Source organism: Thamnophis elegans, chromosome 3, assembly GCF_009769535.1.
Source record: "Thamnophis elegans isolate rThaEle1 chromosome 3, rThaEle1.pri, whole genome shotgun sequence".
Taxonomy (NCBI): Eukaryota; Metazoa; Chordata; class Lepidosauria; order Squamata; family Colubridae; genus Thamnophis; species Thamnophis elegans.
Window position 1 is genome coordinate 54,069,801 of NC_045543.1, and position 23,073 is coordinate 54,092,873.

Here is a 23,073-nt window from a genome sequence, read left to right on the forward strand (position 1 = left end):
ATTGTTCTGAAGAAAATCAGAGACAAGGGCATTGTTTGCTTTTGTGTATGTGTGTGTAACTAAAAGGTGGAATAAAAATATAATAGTAATATTAGATTATTATATTAATAACATCAATGTTAATAATTTATGACTGTCATGCAGGCTGCCAATTTGTAGTTAGCTATTACTAGATTTCTCTCAGATTTTTCTTTCTCGATAACATCAGCTTCTTGTATTTTAGTCCTCCTGAGTCAGTCTCCTAGGATGAGTTTTTTTTTTTTAATTCCCTTTGAAAAGAAAAACGAAGCCACTAGGGGGCTAATTTTAAGTGGAGACAGGGATAGGATTACCCTTTTGGTTCTTTTTTGAAACAATTCTTTAAAAGTGTTTTAAATTAAATTTAAAATAAACTCCTTTTGGCTCCATTTTATTATTTTAAACTTGTACTTTTTTTAACGTACAGGATTTCCTTTAGGATAAGTCTCCCACTAATAAAATAAAGCATTTTGTGGAAATACTATTCTCAGTATTTTAATAAAGCACCTGAGATAATTTGTTTGTTCATTCTTCAGTATTTTTTTCTTCATTAATATACTTCTCCAAGCTATACATTAATCAAAATTATATTTATATTCTATGAATTCAATGAAAAATAATAATGAAATACTGTATATACTCGAGTATAAGCCTAGTTTTTCAGCCCACTTTTTGGGCTGAAAAAAGCCGCCTCGGCTTATACTCGAGTCAGTGAAAAATTTGCCCGAATGGAGGAGAAAAAGGGGCGGGGCCATGCCGCTGGGTGACACTCGTGAATGGCCCAGTGCCCCTGTGAGTTTCCCCTCCCTCTGTGTCAGTTTGCCGCACAGCGCGCACCACACCATCCCCCCTCCTCACGTTCTAATGTAATGCAGGGCTGTCTTACGATTCCCCTTCCTCCCCCTCCTGCCGCTCTGCAACGATGTCCCACCTCCTCCTTATTATGGCAAGCAGCCACATAGCGATGTCCCACCTCCTCTGGTACAGTGATCCAATGATAGGAATCACTGTGCCGTGTGTCATAGGAGGCGGGACATCGCTCCCGCGGCTGCACGGGACATCATCATCACAGCGGGACATCAGCATCATGAGGTGAGTGAAGTATTTCATTGAATACACCGCTAGTTTACTGTTTTTCTTTGAAATAAATATTCAAAAACATTATTGGTATCTATTTTTATTTTTGAAATTTACCGGTAGCTGCTGCATTTCCCACCCTAGGCTTATACTCGAGTCAATAACTTTTCCAGTTTTTTTGTGGTAAAATTAGGTGCCTCGGCTTATATTCGGGTCGGCCTATACTCGAGTATATACGGTAATCAGGTTTTTAATTTTATACTTATATTCTCACCTCAGTATTGATAAAAGTTATATTACTTTGAATTTATCGTACCAAAGATATATATATATATATATATATATATATATATATCTATCTATCTATCTATCTATCTATCTATCTATCTATCTCTATCTCTATCTCTATCTATCTATCTATCTATCTATCTATCTATCTATCTATATATATATATATATATATATATATATATGTTTTTTTATTTGTGCTGATAAATAAATAAAGGGAGACTAGTATAGATCTATTTCAAGCTATTTAGCTCTCATCAGCTAGCCATACCCTTACTGGGATTTGAACCTGGGCTATATGGCATACTAGGCACACTAGGCAGAGATCTTAGCCATTAGGCCATAGGCTCTTATCCGTTATCAGCGAAGCCAGGGTGAAAGGTATCTATTAGATTTTTACAACCCCTGGTAAGCCCCAATTATGGGAGGAAGCTAACTGCTTCCATTATCTGTCCTTCGGCTCGTCACAAGAGTCCATCACGACAGAAACCCAACATTTTTTACTGTTGCCTTTGTTATATTTGTGTTTTTTTATTTGTGCTGATAAATAAATAAAGGGAGACTAGTATAGATCTATTTCAAGCTATTTAGCTCTCATCAGCTAGCCATACCCTTACTGGGATTTGAACCTGGGCTATATGGCATACTAGGCACACTAGGCAGAGATCTTAGCCATTAGGCCATAGGCTCTTATCCGTTATCAGCGAAGCCAGGGTGAAAGGTATCTATTAGATTTTTACAACCCCTGGTAAGCCCCAATTATGGGAGGAAGCTAACTGCTTCCATCATCTGTCCTTCGGCTCGTCACAAGAGTCCATCACGACAGAAACCCAACATTTTTTACTGTTGCCTTTGTTATATTTGTGTTTTTTTATTTGTGCTGATAAATAAATAAAGGGAGACTAGTATAGATCTTCAAGCTATTTAGCTCTCATCAGCTAGCCATACCCTTACTGGGATTTGAACCTGGGCTATATGGCATACTAGGCACACTAGGCAGAGATCTTAGCCATTAGGCCATAGGCTCTTATCCGTTATCAGCGAAGCCAGGGTGAAAGGTATCTATTAGATTTTTACAACCCCTGGTAAGCCCCAATTATGGGAGGAAGCTAACTGCTTCCATCATCTGTCCTTCGGCTCGTCACAAGAGTCCATCACGACAGAAACCCAACATTTTTTACTGTTGCCTTTGTTATATTTGTGTTTTTTTAATTTGTGCTGATAAATAAATAAAGGGAGACTAGTATAGATCTTCAAGCTATTTAGCTCTCATCAGCTAGCCATACCCTTACTGGGATTTGAACCTGGGCTATATGGCATACTAGGCACACTAGGCAGAGATCTTAGCCATTAGGCCATAGGCTCTTATCCGTTATCAGCGAAGCCAGGGTGAAAGGTATCTATTAGATTTCTACAACCCCTGGTAAGCCCCAATTATGGGAGGAAGCTAACTGCTTCCATCATCTGTCCTTCGGCTCGTCACAAGAGTCCATCACGACAGAAACCCAACATTTTTTACTGTTGCCTTTGTTATATTTGTGTTTTTTTATTTGTGCTGATAACCACAAAAGGATAGACCATTATGCCTTTGTAAAGATGGTCATGTAAAACCTCATTAATCAATTGCATGAAGACTGCTGCCCCCTGGAGGCCAAATGGCATTACTCGAAATTGGAAGCAACCAAGGGGGCAGTTGAAAGCAGTTTTCCATTCGTCCCCCTCTTTAATTCTGACCCTATAGTACGCTTCCCTTAGGTCCAGTTTAGTGAAAATCCAGCCCTTCCCCAGTTGGGCCAGCATGTCCTTCATCAGTCGTAAGGGGTAGAGGTTCTGAGCAGAGATGCAGTTTAAGTTTTTGAAATTAACACATAATCTGAAGGAGCCATCTTTCTTCTCTCTGAACAATACTGGGGCCGCTATCTTGGGCCTTGCTGGTTCAATGAATCCCCTTTCCAAGTTTTTATCAATGAATTTCCTCATTTCCTCCATCTCTCTAGGGGTCATTGAATATATTTGGGGCTTTGGAAGCTTTACTGCAGGTAAAATATCAATGGTGCAATTTGTGGGTCTGTGGGGGGGGGGGTAATTTATCAGAAGATTTTTCACTAAAAACATCTTTGAGGTCCCAATATTCCCTTGGTATTTTTTCCTCTCCCTCAATTTTCTCTTGCCCCCTGGCTGCCAGTGTGGGGGTAGTATATCAGAGGCTGGAGCTTCAACTTTCCCCTCAGGGGGTGTGGCTGTCCGAATTCGCAACCACCCCTCTCTCCAGTTAATGCGTGGGTTCCATCTACAGAGCCGGGGGAGTCCTAAAATAAGGGGCCGGTCCATCCCAGGCGCCACAACAAAAGTTATTATTTCCTGGTTGGTACCCATCCACATCTCAATGGGTTGAGCAGGACCACCCCCCGCAATAGAGCCATCTATTTGGCAAGAAGCAATAGGGATTTTCAAAGTTTTTAGTTTCAAGCCCAGCTTCTCAACCATTTCAGAGCTTATACAATGGGAACACCCAGAATCTAATAGAGCCATAAGTTTTTCTTTTGCGCCAGAAGAGGGCACTCTAAGCTTGACTGGAATAAGAATAGGGCCAGAGTGCGAACTTACCCAGCTATGAGAATCCTCGTCATCACTGTTGTCAGATGAGCTGGGACTTCCGCTTCCCCCCTCCTCTGGCTTGAAGCGTCGAGAAACATCTTCCCCAGCAAAGGCGGCCCCTTTCTCTTGCCTGGAGGCTTCTCAGGTTTCCTCTCCCTCCGGGGGGTGGAGCGGAGTGGGTCAGCTTCACTCGGCAATTTACAGCACGATGCCCCTCCTTTCCACAGTGGAAACAAGCGGAGGGCTTGGGCTTGCCTGCAAAAATTCCCCTACCCCCCTTTTCACTTCTTGGGAGGGGGGTTTTGAGGGGTGGAGGGCATTTCTCAACTTCTCCCTCATCCATGCAACGAAGCCTGGTTAAGTCAAACTCAATATCTGCAGCACTCTCATACCAGGGCTCCAAACGGCGGGGAATGCGCCTGTTTATGCATTGTTGGTAAGCATCTTTATTCAAGCCATCAGCAAATCCTCATTTCTCCTCATTGCTGCCATAAAGTCATCAAAATTCCTCAAGAGAGGGAAGTTACTATTATGTAATCCGACCATCCAGTTGCTTTCTTCTCCAAGGCCATTAACACTATTCTCACTTTAGATTCATTAGTAACCAATCAGGTCCATATATTTCCACATAATTCCAGACCTGAATAATAAACAACCTGAGGCCGCTGGGCTTTCCATCATATTTTACGCTTAAGGGTGGGACCTTAGCCATCCGGCATCGCCTGCCCCCCCCCTGCTCTCTGAATGTCTCTAGCCGCAGGGGGGGAGGTCAGTGCTGGGTTTTCTTGCGCACATCCCCCTTCGGCCCCTCCAGTCTCCCTTAAGCTATGCAGCGGGTACCTTTTTTCCAGTTCCTCTGCCGGTTCCCTTTCCACAGCTCTCTCTCGAATCCGGCGTTCACTCCATGCCTCTTCGAGGAGTCTCATGGCTTGGGACATTTTGTAATCTTCCTCTCGAGAGCCACTCCAGTCAGCAACTGGGGTTTTTCTTGGCCTCCTTCTCGTGACTCCAGTTTGTAATTCCTCAGGTTCCTCTTTCTGTCCCACACCCCAAGTCCATCTGGGTCGAACAGCAGGCTCCTCCACTCTCAGGTCAGCTAGCATTTCTGTTAAAGATGGTGCTGCTGTTGCACCCATGTCTTCTTCCTGGTCGCTTTCATGTAAAGACATTTTTCTTTTTCTTCTATGAGGGCACCCCCCTCGGAAGTTGTTCGCTCCGGGTTGGGTGCGAGGTGAGATTCAGCTTATTGTCAGATGCCACTTCATTTAATAATCAGGAAATAAACCACTCAACTCCATTTGCTTGAGATTAAGTGTACTTTTACTAATTACAAACAAATAGTAGCGAAGCAAAGCTGAATCTGGTTAATTAGTCGCGAAAGCAAAGAATATCATGTATAGTTCAATCCCCTCCCCTTGGCACCCCAGTCCATAGTCCAATTATAATTCACCCAACTGTCAGGTGGGAGATATCTTCAAAAATCATCACCAGGATGGAATGCTGGACAGTTAACCTTGGCAGGAAACTCCCTTCCTCTGCATGCGCAATGAGATGGTCAGGCCAGCGTCTAGAATCTTCCTCCAGCACATAATGATTCCCTTCCCAAACACCATGCCCCCCCTCCCTGTTTCAATGGCAGCCGAAGCAGCAGCAAAGCAGAGGCTGACAGACATCTTGCATATGAACATAATACTTAGTCAATTTTAGTGATCTATTAATGAATTCTTTCTTCGTACTTTCTCTGGTCCTTTGGTGGAATAGCTAAAAATTCAGAATGTTTAACTTCCATATTTGTTCAGTCATAGTTTATTATATCATCTAACTTTAAATTGTAGTTAACAATTGTAGCTAAATTTGTTTAGTGAAAATTAAGGTAAGAAATTAATTTGTTTTACCAGACATAAATAAAACTAGTCCCAGTTTTCAGTTTGAACTACGGTAATGGTGAACTATTATTAAGTGAAAATATAAACTAGTATTTCCTATTTCTTTTCCCTCATCTGAAGGACCCCAGAAAATTATTAGGTTTATACATATTTCTGGCTATTTGGTGTTTTCCACAACAGCTTTCAAATTGTTTGAAAGATGGCTTCAGAATGTATGGAACACACTTTGTTCAGGTGTGCGATTTGCACTTTTTTCAGTGAAGAGGTTATATCTGAATGCATAGAGTCAGCCAGAAGCAACTTGATGTAGTTGCTTTGCAAATCTGAGCTTCAAAGAAGCTTTGGGACAGTCTAAAACATGGGTGTCAAACTCGCCACGTCTTGTTGCCATTTCATGGCGGTTTTCCCATTCACGGAGCTGGGGTGGGTATGGCCAGCATGTGACACTCCTGCTCTAAAACATTCATTTGAAAGGTTTTGGAGAAAAATCCTGCTCTTCATTTAGATTGTCATTACCAGCCATTCTGGTTGCTGACTTTTTATGAAATAATTTTAAATTATATTTTAATAGTTGGTCTTATTTTACTTCTGTGGTGATCATTCTGCCCAGCAGAGAATAATTAAAAATACTGGAGATACTTTTCACCTGGGGATGAAAATTTATAGCACGGGCATTTCTTACTGTTCAGATACGTAGCCAAAGAGGAAACCAACTTCTCCCACATATTGGCATGACTTTTGGGAGATACGCCTTACTTTTGTTGGAATCAATATTTTGAATGGATCTGTTTTATTCATATTCTACAGGCGGCTCTGACAATCCTAATTTCATCTTAGTTGTTCAGTTTTTTCAATTAAATAGGAGTTGTGGATCTAGCACTCCTAGGAAAATGTCTTCTTTTGTGCAAAAATTCACAGGATTTTTTTTTCTCCTGGTAAGAAGCAGGGACTTCAACTGTCTGCTGAATATTTTTATTTCAGCTAAGAAAGACTGAAATATATGTACAATGGTTAGATGAAAAAAGAAGTATTTGATGCTACTGCATATTTACAAAGAGGATAGCTATTGAAAGTCACCTACCTCTTCTCATAGTAACATACTACAGCCATATTCAACTATGCAAACTACGGATAAAATTAGAAAGGTGGTGCTTTCAACGTCTAAAATTTTGTGTGTGTAAAAAGAGGCAAGCATTAGATAAAATTCACAGTTTCTTTAGCCCTGGTACTTAGTGTGTGTGTAAAAAACACGCCCTGGCTTCTGTAATCCCTTGGAAATACACACAGTTGCGTCTCTTCTTGATTTCCAGAAGTCTCCTGGAAAACTCCTGTGCTCCTGGCTTGAAATTAAAGTGTTTGTAGAACTCCTGTTCAGGTTTTTATTTTTCATTTTGGGAGTCTTGTTTTGGTCCAGAGATGTAATTATTAGTTATTTTTTAATATATGCATTGGACTTAACAGTATTTTTCCAAGAGTCTTCGTAGAGTTGGGTGGCCTTAACAGATCTAATAAATGAACAATATACAGCTTCTCAGTTGAATCATTTTCATGTTATCAATGGTGTAACTATAGTAGTGGTACAGTGGTTAGAATGCAGTATTGCAAGCTAATTCTGCTGACTGCCAGTAGTTTGATTGAGAAACTCAGATTGTTGGGGGGGAAGGGAATGCTGACTCTGTAAACCACTTAGAGAGTACTATAAATAGCACTGGCACTATGAGCCAGTATATAAGTGCTATTGATATAGTGGAGATAGAAGAAGTGGTTACCTTGGGCCTTGTGAGCTGAGACTTTAGTCTTTAAAAAAAAGATGGACCTTGGCCACAGACAGTTGTAGGACCAATGTACACGGTCCCATGAGGAGAAGCTAATTTGACCAGGGAACATATTGGATATAGGTGACCACTTTCTTCCTTTCCTCCTCAGCCCTTCAGGAGACTCATATCCACTCTTCTGGCAGAGGTACAGTTGTGTGATGCTTCTCCTTTTCTTTCTTCTTTCTGCCCTGAATTGCTACTGCTTGAGCTTTCTAACCCATTGATGGGGCCACTGGAGAGATCTGGCTTGCAGCTCAGTGGGTTAGTGGTGGTGAAGGTATTAGATTAGGAGAGGAGAGACCAGTTTCTTGCCTGCTCTCAGTTGTGTAAGCTCCCTGGTGACTTTGGGCCCATCATTCACCCGCTGTCCTACCTAGCACATGGTGACACTATTGAAGGGGAAATTGGAGGAAGGAGCTCTAAGTACGCTACCTTCAGCTCCTGAACAAAAGGCAGGATATAAATCCAATAAATAATATAATATTCATGCTCCTGCACCTCTTCCGCAGTGCACCTTCTCTTTGAAAAGAAAATGAATCTGTGTCAGTGCAGGCAGTACAGTAAATGTCTTTCCAGTCATCCCAGACTGGTTGAAATGATTGATATTTTTGCTTCTTTCTTTTTTGCTTCCCATTGCTGCTTTTCTCCTGCCAAGTTTGGATCGCCATATGCAAGCACACCACGGACATCACAAACCATTCCGCTGCAAACTCTGCCCTTTCAAGTCCTCCTATAATAGCCGGCTGAAAACTCACCTACTCAAAGTCCATGCTGGTAAGTCTCTTCCTCAGTTTCATAGGTCCCCTTCCTTCCCCCGACCCCCCTTGCTGTTTTCTGCTGCTGTAGCCTCATCAATTAACAGTAGCTTGCAGCCTTAAAGTGAGCCTTGGGGCCAATTAGGGGAAAAGTGCTTAAGTTAAGCTAATTCTCCATTCAGCAAATCTTAAACTGGAATTGAACCAATTTAGGTGATCCTAAATTAGACACAGGCTGGAACTTAATTCCAGAGCCATAATTAAACTTCTTCTAGGGTGGAAACCAGGGCAAGAGGTTGAATTAAGAGCTTAGGCTACAGCAGAACAGCCAGCCCCTTTGAATAGTAAATGTTAAACAGGTTGAAATAAAAGACCTGTGCCAAATGTTCATATTCAGATTATGTGGTGTAGTTTTACACTTTGTTTTGAGCCTAGTCATAGCCATTATTCCTTGCGTATTTTGTTGTTTGGTATAATTTAGTGTTTACATTAACAGTCTGCTTTTTGGTTACTGTGCGAAGATCCCATATCGTACACTTTTATGAGGATAGGGACATAGAATGTCGCTGCATGGTTCAGTGAGAATAAGCAACAAGAATGGAGTGCACACTTTAAGATACATTCATGGACAGATCGTCATGCTTTAAATGTACATTTTGAAGCATTTGTATTCTAAGAAATCACATTCTGATCCCAGATAGGCTCAGATAGGAATCTGATAGGTGGGAGCCTTGGTGACCTTCTGGGAAGACTTTATAACCTTTGAATTGATGGACTCCTTTAAAATTGTGGGAAACCATGAATATTTTAATAAGCAATATTCAGAAACTTCCAATTCCAATGGTTTACCAAAATTCTAGTAAGTATTGCAATGTGTAGTCTGTTTAGTAAAGCACAGAGAAGTTAGGTGACTTTATTAAATGAGAATTTAATCTGACAGTTATAATTTTGACTGTGTTCTTCATCAGCTACATAATTAACGATAGCTTGAAAATAATTAAGTACAGCCTGCTAACTCTTTAATTTATGGGCATACATTTCAAAACCAAGAATTTCAATAATAGCTGTGGGCTTCAGAGATTTGTCTTCAAAGTTAATGTTGTTGAGAAAGATACAAGTTTGTTAAAACAAACATAGTTTGAAACCTCTTACTTAAAATAAGTAAGAATACTTGCAAATTTTATTTTTTATAGTTGTGTCTATGATCGTTTTTGTAAGTCTTAGTTCTTCAATAAGTATAGCATAGTACTTGATGGCTGTTATGTCCTATCCTATTACAGGTTCATTTTTTATAAGCTTTGGTTTCATGTATCAATTAGTCCCCAAAAAATTGGGTCAGGAAGAGGGTAGATTGGCCCCATCACTCAAATTTCCAAACTCCTTCCAGGAGTGATAATTGAGTGATAACTCTCTATAATTTTTAGATCAGATCTTTAGGAAATTATATTGAAGGTGTGCCCTGAAGACAATCATTCCAGTTTATGTTCTTTCAGGAATGTTTAGCCAATGTTATAACTTAAAAATACTTGCATGCAATTTTCAGTGTTTGTGTTCCTCTTTAACATAGTCATGAGTATCAAGATGTGGTTATGTGATTTTCATTGTGTTATGTGCTGCTACAGTTTTACCAGAGTTTACCCATTAGGATTATATGACTTATTTCTACCTTGATTTTTTTTTCTCTGTGATTACATTTCTATTCAAAACTGGTATTTTATTTCAATGCTAGACATGACAGAGGCACTATTTTTATTCAATTCTATTTTGATTGAGTACAGAATTAACTTGTGGAATTTTCTAGCACTAGATAACAGTATTGGCCAATAGCCCAGATGGTTTCAAACATGGGTTGAGCACATTCATATACATGAGCTATCTTCATGGCTAATAATCTTAATAATTAAGGGAATTTCTGTGCAGTGTCTCTGAATCCCAGCTCTTTTATCTAGTTAGCAGAGGAACGGTGGCTGCTTGTACACTTGCTTATACATATCCTGAAAACATTTATTCAGCACTGTAAATGTACACTAGAATCATATAGTTGAAAGGGACTTTTGGACTAAACTAGATTCATCCTTTATTCTAGCGTAATAAAGTTGTACTTATGAGCCCAATTATGTTGCAACATATATTTTTTAATATTACTAGATGTTTGTTTCAGTTGACTCTTAAATGGAAAATGACTGGATATGGGGATTTCTTTTGAAAAGTTTTTTTAAAAACAAAGGAAGTGCTGCTTTTGAAATGCTATTATATTTCTTCATACCCACAGATCCTATTCATTTGATTTGCTACTGATATTTTCTTTAGCTTTTCTGAGATTCTTGACCAAATGTATATTTTGCAACTAATCCTTCAGAAAGAGTTTTGGCCAATTAATTGTCTGTTTGCACAATATCTTTTTCTTTTTTTTAATGTCAAAGGGTTTGTTTTGGGTTGTTAATTATTAGCTGCATAACCAGAAGTAGAGCAGGAAGGCTGGAAGCATTTAGCGTCTTGCTGAAGTGTATTTTGGGGTTATATGCTGCTGTCTTAATGGAGGAATCAAATAATACCTTTCTGTACTGAAAAACTGAGACTATTCTCCAGTGACCTCTATATTCTATTTTATTTTTCTTCTACATAACTCACTTTGAGGAATGCAGAGCGCTTTAGTTATTTTAACCTTTATCCTAAACATTCATCTCTATGGAACTTCTGTTTTGTGAATGAACATCCTGGTGTAGACTTTGTCATTTTTGCTTTTTGTATTTAAGCATTTGGAACAGTTGGTTGATGTGCTTGTTTATAAATATATTTAGCAAAGGAACTCTCGTTTGTTTTCCTCTTGTCAATTCTTATTCTCATGTTGTAACTTCTGGCTGAAGTGTGTATTTTGGTCTATTGTATTTAGAAGAAATGTTAGAATCAGGTCATGGTGGGTGTTCTCACTTATATGGGTATCTCCTGTTTCCTGGTGCAGAAAAATGGGATTTCTATCAGCAGTTCATTTGCAGGATCCAATCTGAGTTGGTCCCTTGAACCAGAGGTTTAATCTTCTGAGCTTTCAGTCTTGTGCTGAAGGCCAACCTCAGGGAATTTCTGGTGAGAGAGAACCCTGAGAATGGGCTTCAGCACAAATCCGGAACAGTGGTGGGTTTCAATTTATTTTATTACCGGTTTGCTCGTGCGCAGAAGCGAGTGGGTGGAGCTTCCAGCCACCGCCACTACCAGTTTGCCCGATCTGGGGTGAACTAGCAGAAACCCACCTCTGGTCTGGAAGCTTGAAAAGCTAAACCTCTGGTCGTCACTGTTCCCTCTAAGGTGCGCGCGTGCGCGGCCGCGCACGTTGCAAGAAAATCCCGCGCAGCAGTTTTTATCTGCCGCGCAGAGATTTCTTAAGGAAACGTGTGGAAGTCCTTTGCAGGCGGCTGCAACTGAATCCGGCAGTGCTGTTGCCTGTTGGAGGAGGAGGAGGCGAACCAGCCTGCCACCACCGCCCACCGCCAGCCCCGCTGCTCTTCCCGCCCCCTTCTCAGCCCCACAGTCCAGCGGTCGCAGCAGAAACTGCTCCGGGTTTCTGCTGCCGCTCCCCGCATTTTCTGGACAGGGTCTCGCAGGAAGGAATCCCCGTTCCAAGGGATCCCCATCCAGAAAATGCGGGGAGCGGCAGCGGAGACCCGGGGCTGCTTCTGCTGCGACCGCTGGACTGTGGGGCTGGGAAGGGGGCGGGAAGAGCAGCGGGGCTGGCGGTGGCCGGCGGTGGCAGGCTGGTTCGCCTCCTCCTCCTCCAACAGCACTGCCGGATTTCCGCCCAACGCTGCGGGGGCGCCAGCGGGAGCTTCGGCGGCTTCACCTCAGCCGCAGCGCTGGGCAGCAAATGTGTTGGTGCTGTTGGAGGAGGAGGAGGAGGAGGTGGCAGCAATAGCACCTGAGGACAGGACAAGAAGCAATGGAAACTTGTCAGGAGACTCAAGATGGAAATAAGGAGAAATCTGACAGTAAGAACAATTAAAATCAATGGAATCTTAATTCATTTGCTGCAGGTTTTCAAAAGACTGGATGGCCATTTGTCTCAGATGATATAAAGACTCCTGCCTTGGACAAGGGGCTGGACTAGAAGACCTCCAGTATCCCTTCTGATTCTATGATTTTAAAAACCACAAGCTTTTTACAGCTCGCTTGCAACTTTACCAAATTTAATTCAGCCATTTCCTTTTGTTATTAAATGGGTATTGCTAGTTCAATGCACATGCGCTCCACTTTTAAGATGCTGAAAAAATCCCCATGACCTGCAACAAAATTCATTCTTCCACTCTTATCTTGCCCTAACTTCTGATAGGTTCCTGAAATATAGATCTACAAAATTTAGTGAAAATATTTCTATCTATTTTAATACAGACTCGTAAAACAGATTGGGACAAATGAAATTAGTGCTCTGGGATAATAGCAGGTTTACTCTATTTGGATTTTCAGATAAAAGGTATCTTTTGTGCTAAGTTCTAACAATGTAGTTCTCTAATGTAACTATGAAACAGTCCAAATATATAATTCCCCTCAGGGAGGAATTCTGGGAGTTGAAGTCCACAAGTCTTAAAGCTGTCATGTTTGAAAACCCCTGGGGTTTTTTTCCCTAAAGGGTTAGGGGTGCAAGGGTCTTGTAACAACAGCTTTAAGACTTGCGTGCTTCAAATGCCAGACTGTCTGAGCCAACATTTTGGTTGCTAAGCAGGAGCGTTGTTAAGTGATACTGATATTATATAACACTTTTAATTAAGCGGGTACCTTGAATAAACATAACTTTGAGTTTCAAATAATACTGATTTTGTTGTTGTCTTAGGTGACATATGTGAAAAAAATTCAGGTGCTCAGGCATGAAAATGTGCCGCTCAAACACTATACTTTTCCGCTCACACTGAAAAAAAATTAGAGGGAACATTGCTGGTCGTGGTGATCAATCCAGATTGGATCCTGCAACATTATCCTAGGACATGATCATGTACAATATACAATCTCTCACATTAGAGACAATTTGGTATAGAGATTAAGGCCCCCGGCTAGAAGCTAGGAGACTGTGAGTTCTAGTTGTGCCTAGGCAGTGTGACTTAAATTTTGGGCCAGTCATTCTCTCACCACTAGAAAAAAGCAATGACAAATCACTTTCCAAAACTTTTGCCAAAAACTGCAGTACTTGTTTAGGCAATCACCATGAATCAAAACTGACTTTGACAGCACAACAACAAATATTCCATGCAATAAATATCCCTTCAATCATATTATTTTGTGAGTTCCTTGTAGCCTCCCCCCCCCCCCCCCGGTTGAATGGCAGGAAGGTTGAATGGGCAGACCTGATCCTTAAATGTTAGTCCGACTCAATAGAAAAAAATGACTTGTGTTCATATAGTAGTTCTTGAAAACATTTATCATTCATCATGCTTTCATGCTTAATGTCTTGAAACAGCCATCTTTTCCTCCACCTGAATGTCACCTTGTTTTTTAAACTGAAATTTTGTTCATCATAAACAATTACCCTAAATAAGCATTATTATATGAAATCCATCAGATCTTGGAGAAGTCTTTCATGTCAAAGACAGTGTCCTTGTAAAATTTGAAACCTCTTTATCACTTAATTCCTAACTGCACTCCTTTTCATCCTTTGAACCTTTTGCACATTTTCCATCTAACATCATCATATTCATTTGTCTGTGCATCTTCTAATGTGCTCAGTTGTTCAGGCACCAAAACTAGTTGTACCATAATTCTATTATGCTGCATTAGATCTGTATAATGAAAGATTATCAGACTGTAAGATCGGTTAGAAGTCATAGAATCATAGGGCTGGAAGAGACCTTGGAGGTCTTCTAGTCCACTCCCCTGCCTAGGACAGTAGTCTTTATTCCATCCTGGACAAAGGGTTGTCCAATCTTCTCTTGAAAAACTTCAGCAATAGAAGTGAACTGAACTGAACTGAACTGAACTTCAGGAGGCAAGCTGTTCCATTGACTAATTCTCAGGAAATTAATTCCAGGTTACATCTTCCTCTGATGAGTTTCCACCCATTTCTTCTTTCCTGCCCCCAGGTGCTGAATTGACTCGTCAGGAATTATATTGAAGATAACTGGAAAGTAGAAATTATTTCCATTAAGCCATCTACATGAGGCTCATTCCCCAATGGCATATATTTACTGTTCTATTTTGCTATTTTATTTATATATGTTGCTTTTATGACTTTGAAGAATTATAAATGTCAAGTGATGGGGTGTGTGTGTGTTTGTGTGTGTGTAATGTAAGAGAATAATGAGATTTTTTTTTTAGAGATTTACATGAGAGAAGCAGCAGACATACAGCAGACAGTGGAATTGAAATGAATGTTATTGTTAGTGCTTAAGAAAAAAAATGATGAAAAGTAATAAATGCTAGAAGAATGTTGAAAAATAGTAAAACTGCAGGTATAGATGGTGGACTTGGAGAAATGTCAAAAGAGGGATGTGTTGGAGTGGCTGTGCATTTAGATAATATGTGTGAAGATTTAATCTATGCCTGATGATTGGAAGTGCCATTATGTTCCTTTGTACAAAGGGAAATATAACAAGAAGGAATGTAAGAATTACACAGCAATTAAGTTGTCTCATATACTTGGGAAAGTTTGGGCAGAATTCTGATCTCAAAATGTGGCACTGAGCAGAATTTGAGAAATGCATATGGTGTTATGCCAACCAAAGACTTAGAAAGCAGAAGTTTTGTTTCTGAACAGATTAATGAAAAACATGAGAAAGAAGGGTTATTATACTGATTGATATATAGAACACATGCTAAAATAAATAGCATTGAATTAAGGGATATTGTATAAGAATATAGAGTTGAAGGCTGCTGAGAACAGACTGTTGAATGTAAAGTACTGGCATGTTCAAGAATAATAAAAATAATGAAGAATGAGAAGAATAAATAAATGCTTAAAAGATTCAAAAAGGATGTGTGATATTCCTTTTGGTTATTTAATATATTTCTGCATATACTGTGTGTGTGTGTAGTACTTTTGTTGACATTACAGATACATTTGTTTGGAATGTGAATGTCTATGTACATTTCTGTAGAAAGGATGCTGAGTTGTTGGCTGAGGATCCAGATGATTTGCATTTAATATTGTGAATTCTAAACTTTAATGTATTAAAGATCAAAGTAGTTATCTTTGAGAGGAATAATAAAGTTAAGTACTGCAAGCTATGAAAAAATTATAAAAAACAATAACAGGTTTTTAAAGATGAATTTATGAACCCTAATAAAATATTTATCAAAGATGGGAAACTGAAACTACATGGAAGTGATTTGGTCAGAAAGAATGAATGAAGTTAGTGGGTCAAGAGAAAACAAAACACTGGAAATATAACTGGATAATATTGATAAAGATCTTCAAAAACATGAGAAATTTAAAAAAGAAAAGACAGTGGATAGATGTGGTGGATGCAGGGATGATTCTCAAGTATAGAAAGATAAGGAAAATTATGGTGTTACAAGTAATCCTCCTTTAACAATGGAAATTGGAACCAGAAATCCCATCACTAAGTTGTGGACTTGTTAAACACAATGTCATACAACTGTGGCAGTTAGTGACTGTTCTGGCAGCCCCAGTTGCCATCATTAAGTGACAGCCATGCAGTTGTAAACCAGGGACATCACATGACTTGTGATTTACAACTTCCTGTCGGCTTTCCCATTGACTTTGTGAGAAGCCGGCAGGGATGGTTACCAATTATAATCATATGACCGTAGAATGCTGTGATGATGGGAAATGCAGAGCGGTTATTGAATGCCCAAATCTCAGTCACATGACTGGGGGTGCACTGTGATGGGTGCAACTACAAGCACCAGTTGTAAGTATCATGTATAAGTGCTAAGAGCCGAGGTGGCGCAGTGGTTAAATGCAGCACTGCAAGCTACTGCTAGATCAGCAGGGCAGCGGTTCAAATCTCACCGGCTCAGGGTTGACTCAGCCTTCCATCCTTCCGAGGTGGGTAAAATGAGGACCCAGATTGTTGGGGGCAATATGCTGACTCTCTGTAAAACCGCTTAGAGAGGGCTGAAAGCCCTATGAAGCGGTATATAAGTCTACTGCTATTGCTATTGCTATTGCTATTAACACCTGCCACTGAACAAGCTAGAACTACTGATCTAATTCTCCTTTTGATATCTATGCTTTTAATTCCTCTGGGTTACATTTTCCTGTTTTTTTTTTTAATGCACTTTTACCTTGCTTCCCCGGGAAAGAAATAATGTGATGGGCATGTAAGTCTGTATATATGATGCCCAAATGTCAAGTTCAATTCAAGTAAAAGGATTAATTAGTAGTTACCAGTAGACACACTAGGAGAGTTTACGGTTTCACCCCTGGACTCATGACCTCAATCAACACGGTACAAGTAACACATCATTAATCATGTTAATGAGGGTTATTATCATTTAAGTACTGTTTGGCATGAATATTATGTTTTCACTGTACACTTTAGCCCCTGGTATTTCCCTTCTTATCTCTTGGAGATTGACTTGCTTCCTTAAGCGAAGCTGCCCCATCCCCATTTTCTGCCCCCTCAAGCAATTTTTGTTAGGCTTTGCTGTCCTATCGATATGCCATGCATATAGGGAATTTTCACCGTGGATAACAATCAGCAGCTCATTTATCTGAATGTTCAATCTCTCATATTAGAGACAATTTGGTGCAGCGCTTAAGGCACTGGGATATTGTGTGTTCTAATCCTGCCCTAGGCAATGTGACTTAGACTTTGAGCCAGTCATTCTCTCTCAGCTAGAGGAAAAAGCAGTGACAGACCACTTTCCAAAACATTTGAAGGAAAGAACAGTGTCCAGTACGTCAACCAGGTTTCAGCGTTGGTCCTAAGATTAAAGGAAATAGGACAGTTCCAACGATTTTATTCTATAGGACCATCCAAAGGAGGATCCCATGAGATTTCGTTAGGACCCAATGCCGATTCCATTTGAAGAAAAATATCCCCCTCCCAAGCTTCCTTTCTGACCCCCCTACTTTTTCCCCCTCCTGTTGTCCTGTGAGCTGATGACTTGCTTGTTGTTTTGCTCAAACAGGTGAACATGCGTACAAATGTTCCTCCTGTTCATTTTCCACCATGACAATCAGCCAGCTAAAAGAGCACTCCCTGAAAGTGCATGGGAAGGCATTGACACTACCAAGACCACGAATTATCAGCCTTGTAACCTCGCATGCTCAACATGCCTCCAAGAACCACACTACTGCTGAAGAAGTGGAAGACTCGAATGGTAAGAGGTGCTCTCGGCACCACCACCACCACCACCCCCCCCGCCTTCCTGCCGCAGGGTTCTAGAGGGAGAATCTGTTTTCTTCTCTTCATGGGGGGAAAAAGCAGTCTAATTCTGAGGTAATTTTTTTTTTTCACTTGTAAAGAAAGAAAGAAAAATCTCTTTCCACGTAAGCAAAATGGATGTTGATAGGCACAGAAGAGCAGTGCTCGTTCATGTTTTATCCCTATAATTGGCACGTAAACAATTTAGATTTCCCTGCGTTTAGGATACTGCATTATCAATATTTTGCAGCTTTAAAACGAAGAAGCAGAAGCATTACAGACTTCCCCTAGCTCAGGATTATGTTGTTGCAGAAATGAGGCTAAAATATTTGTTGATCCTTGGCTGTCACCATTCATACAGTAGCAGCAAGAGGTGTTTGGCAAAGCAAATTTGTTGATTCATTTTTAAGCAATGCCATATGGAGACAGGGAACCTGAAATGTGAGCCTTCCTTAACCATAGTAAAGAGATGCGCCCTGCTGTCCCGCCCCTCAACACATATTCTCTTCCTTATCAATTCTGACATTTTCTGACACTAGGCTGTGAAAACATCTATAAAAACCAGCTAGTAAGTCTCTGAGTAGCTTTAACAAAAATGTCTAAATACCAAAAAGGTTAATGCTGTGAACTGGTCCACCACTTCTGCTATTGGAGTCAATGTATGTTACAACTAAACTGGCCTCGTGATTTTTGTGTAGCAAATGTGGCACCTGTGAATGGAATAGAATGTCAGTAATGCTTAGTACAGTTAATTTCTTAGAATCCTATAACTTTCCCATATAACAGATTGTTTAGAATTTGATAACTTATTTTTAAAAGCATTATCAGGTTACACACATTTAATAAAGTTTGGTTAGTTTATCGCATGTCAGGTTGTGTAATTTTTGGCATCTAATCTTCAAAAACTATGAAAGGTCAGGCAAGTACTTTAGCACTATATCTCTCTGCTCAGACTCTTTTAGTAGATCTTTTTGTCAAATGAAAATTGTATTTGGTTACAGTTTTTTTTTTCTGGCGACATAGAAAGAATAATTAATCTGATTTAAACCAAATTAGTAAGTAAAAGAAACATATTTTTTTCTAGCATGAAGCAAAAGAGGTGTGGGGGTTGTGTGTTATTCTTTATACTGACATAACTATCTTTGTTTTTACAAAATATTTGTGAGATGAGCAAAATAAATCTAAAGACTTTGGATCTGTGAAAAAGACTAAATCTGTATTGATATTACTAAAAGGCAGTTTCTTATACCGTATAAGCAGCAGTAATGTCCTTGTTTGCTCTCGGTTGTATATTCATTCAGATATGCAGTGGTGATTTTTTTTTCAAAATATATAATTTTATATCAAGAGACTATTAGGGGAAAAAGTATATTCCCAAACAACTTGATATTGGCAAGGGGTTGGGGAATTCATTTATTTTAAATAGTTCTTAATAATAAGAAACCAATCCACGTATTAGCAAAAAGGATGTCTCTCTTAGCCAGATCAGCTAACAGAATTAGAAGGACTGTGTTGTGGATATCCACTCACCCTTTACTAATAGGCTTATTAATCACATTATTTTTGACAATTATGGAAACAGCTGACTAAGGAGCCTGTACAGGTGCTGAAATAATGAAATTGACATCCTCAGCCTCATTTGGTAAAGGGAGAAATCCCTCCGGTGATTTTTCTAAACTTTATACTGCTGGACAACAATTTCATTACAGGTAGTCCTTGACTTAACAACCATTTGTTCGGTTATAGCTGCACTGAACAAAGGCAGTTATGACCAGTGCCTGAAGTTTCTGTCATTGCAGCGCCACCTATGGTCACATGATAACAATTCAGGAGGGGTGTGATGCTAATTCGCCTCCTCATGGTACACTCTGGAGAGCATGGAAGTGTGAACCAAACAACTAGCAACAATTGGCAGCCAAACTACATTGAAGCTAACAACAGTTGACAGTCAGACATCTTTGTAGAACTCCTGGCTCCCTAAATACATGGCAACGGATAAACAACATCAAGAGCTTACATCGGTCTGATTTTTTCGGCATGGACCACCTTGTCCTTGGATGGCTGGGTGGACTGGACATTTGAACTTCTATAAGTCCATGTATTTGCCATACGCTAAATAAATAAAGAAATAAACAATTCAGGCACTTGGCATCCCACCTGTACTTACATCCCACAGGGGTGCTTCAACTTCCTCCACCTATCTTTTTCTTCTCACATCTATGCCCTGTTTGCTAATCAATATGGATACTTGGCATTGTACTTTATGGTTGCATCACTTAGCAATGGAAATCCCAGTCCCAATTATAGCTGTAAGTTAGAACAAGCTCCACAAGTTGGCTTTACTGCTAAATTGCTCACTATTGCTCATTGGTATATAAAGTTATTGTCATGGCCTTGTCGGAGGCCGAGTCCGAAGAGGAGGAGACCAAGACGGGGCTGATGGAGGAAGATGAAGCAGCCTCTCTGGCCCTGGAGGAGTGACTGGAGGAACAGGATGAGGCAGCCCCAGGTGCCTGGGGCCTGGGAAGGGTCATCAGAGAGGAAGAGGGGGCGCAGCATGACTGAGTGAGGGGGAGGAGATATAAAGGACAGGCAGTGGAGCACAGGAACGACGGAGAAGAGCAACTGTCTCCCCTGCCTGATCCCCAAGCACAGAGAATGGAGAGGAGGCAGGATCAATGCAGGGTGACTCGGGAGGAGGGCATCCCACGCTTTGTCCCCAGGCTTACCTGGAGAATAGGATTTAAGGAGACACTGTGGGGAGGGGTGTTTGTCAAGAAAAGTGTTGCATTCTTCCAGCCACACTCGCGAATACCGACATCTTGCCACCTTCCTTTGCCTTGCCTGGATTTTGAAGGAAGGTTGGAGCAATAAAAGGGAATTAAGTCTTTGCTTCAGTTATGTCGCTTTCGTGTCCAGCCCTGGTCATCACAGTTATATGGTTGCTTAAAAATACAGAAATCTATGTCCATATATGGGACCAAGGACATATATGGCAGAGAGTTTTGAGACCTTTTAATATTTATAAGTACAGATAGTCCTTGACTTTTAACAGTTTATTTAGTGACTGTTTTGAAATTACAATGAAAAAAGTGACTTATGACCATTTTTCACATCTGCAACTATTGCAGCAGTTACTAACTACTAACAACTACAACGAGTCGCTTAACAAATGTGGCAAGAAAGATTGTGAGATGGGGCAAGAGTCACTTAATGCAGCAAAAGTGACTGAACTCGCTTAGCAGAAAGTTTAGTCTCAATTGTGTCCTAAGTCAAGGACTACCTGTAAATTGTATTTCTTATCAGACTTCCTTAGAAACGCAAATTTCCTTACTACCAAGCCATTTGTTAAATTCCATTTAGTTCTAGTATCTCTAGCAATATAATCACATTTACCATATTTTTCGGAGTATAAGAGACACCTTTTTTCCTCAAAAAAGAGGCTGAATATCTGGGTGTGTCTTATACATCGAATACAGCATTTTTTGCCTCCCGAAGCCCCACCCCCTTCACCAAAATGGCCGTGCATACTCTTATGGAGGCTTTCAGAGAGCTCCTGGGGGTTGGGGAGGGCAGAAATGAGCAAAAAAGGGCTGTTTTTTGCTCTCTTAGCAGCACTCTATAAGCCTTCATAAGGCTATGCATGCAATTTTTTTTGACAAAAACCAGGCCCATTTTTGCAAAAAAAAAAAAAACTGGCTGTTTTTTTTGCTCATTTTTGCCCCCACCCCACCCCCAGGAGTACTCTGCAAGCCCTCCCAAGGCTATTCATGCCTCTCTCTTTTTTAAAAAAACAGACCTGTTTTCATTAAAAACAGGCCGTTTTTGGGAGGTTTACAGAGTGCAAAAACTTTTTTTTTCCTTTTGGAAAGCTCTTTAACTGATTGAGAATTACATTGATCAAGTGCTGTGCCAACAGAAACAAAGTCTTAAGTGCTGCAGATGGTCAGCGATTTCCTTCTCCAGCACATGGATAAATACACATGGAAACATCTACCTACCTAACTACGCTCTCTCTCCCTCCCTACTTACTGTATTTCTCTCTCTCTCTCTCTATTCCTCTATCTACCTACTTTCTCTCTCTCTCTCTCCCTAACTACCTAACTGTATTTCTTTCTCTCCCTCTATCTACCTACGTACCTACCTACCTACCTACTCTCTCCCTACCTATCTACTGTATTTCTCTCTTTCTCTCTCTCTATCCCTCTACCTACCAACCAACCTACTCTCTCTCTCTTCCTACCTACTGTATTTCTCGCTCTCTATCCTTCTATTTACCTACCAACCTACCTACTCACTCACTCTCTCCCTACTTATCTACTGTATTTCTATATCTATCTTTCTATTTCTCTCTATCCCTCTACCTACCTACTTACACTCATTCTCTCCCCCCCCTACCTACCTACTTTATTTCTCTTATCTATTTCTCTCTCTCTCTCTCTCTCTCTCTCTCTCCCTTTATCTACCTATCTAACTACTCTATATCTCTCCCTCCCTCCCTACTGTCTGTCTGTCTCTTTCTCTCCCTCTCTATCCCTCTATCTACCTACCTACTTTTTTAAAAAAAATTGCCTACTCTGGTGCATCTTATACTCCGAAAAATACGGTACTTTTAGGAGTATGATTGGTTCCTGTGTTTTCCAGAGCAATGTCCCCTAACCTTTTGGGCAACAGAGACCGGGTCTGTGGAGAGACGTGTTTCTGCAGACTGGAGTGAGTGTACCTGCATCCCAGGGATGGGGCTTCGCTTGTTTGTGCAGCCCTGTTTCTGGCATGCTGTGGCCTTATGCCAGTGGTGGGGGATCCCTGTTTAGAAGAGCATGGAGCTATGTCAGTGACCCAAAGGGATTATTGAGAGCAGGGCAGAAATGATTATGTACCACTTCCATTTCAGCCAAAGACTGTTGGCTAACAAACAGAACAGCCAGGGACTGAGATCCAGCAAGCAACTGATCTTTTGCTGTGGGTCAGTATTAAGCAGCTGTCTAGAATGGCTGATTATATAGTGGAAATGACACTCATAGCTAGGGAAAGGCATATCTAACGTACAGTTTGTGAAATCCTGTTGTGGTTAAGCAGTTTGCAAATACATGCTGTCTTGAGATTGTAGAAAGGCTTTCAGTGGTTTCTGCTTTTTCTTTCTTTCTGAGGTGTGAAGTAGTGTCAGAGAGGGTCAGTCTTGGTGTGAGGATTTGTACAGAATATTTGTGCACTCAAGCTACTGTTTTACTGAGAGTGGTATTTAGTAATTAAATCTTAGACAGGTTTCTACACCAGGTGCTCCCTTCACTGCAGCACTGCAGTGTGGAAATGACTTTTGCAG

General features: G+C 40.4%; 1 protein-coding gene across 10 annotated transcripts in view; it reads left to right on the forward strand.

Moving 5' to 3' along the window:
• ZNF462 (zinc finger protein 462) overlaps window positions 1-23,073 on the forward strand; it is a 165,833-nt gene that overhangs the window by 81,175 nt on the left and 61,585 nt on the right. For 5 of the 10 annotated variants that reach the window (XM_032214533.1, XM_032214537.1, XM_032214535.1 and 2 more), the window contains exons 6-8: window positions 7,794-7,829; window positions 8,340-8,458; window positions 17,515-17,706. In XM_032214533.1, coding sequence (XP_032070424.1) covers window positions 7,794-7,829; window positions 8,340-8,458; window positions 17,515-17,706 — 347 coding nt within the window. The remainder of the gene's footprint in view (window positions 1-7,793; window positions 7,830-8,339; window positions 8,459-17,514; window positions 17,707-23,073) is intronic. The other 5 variants (XM_032214536.1, XM_032214538.1, XM_032214543.1 and 2 more) reach the window with 2 other exon arrangements.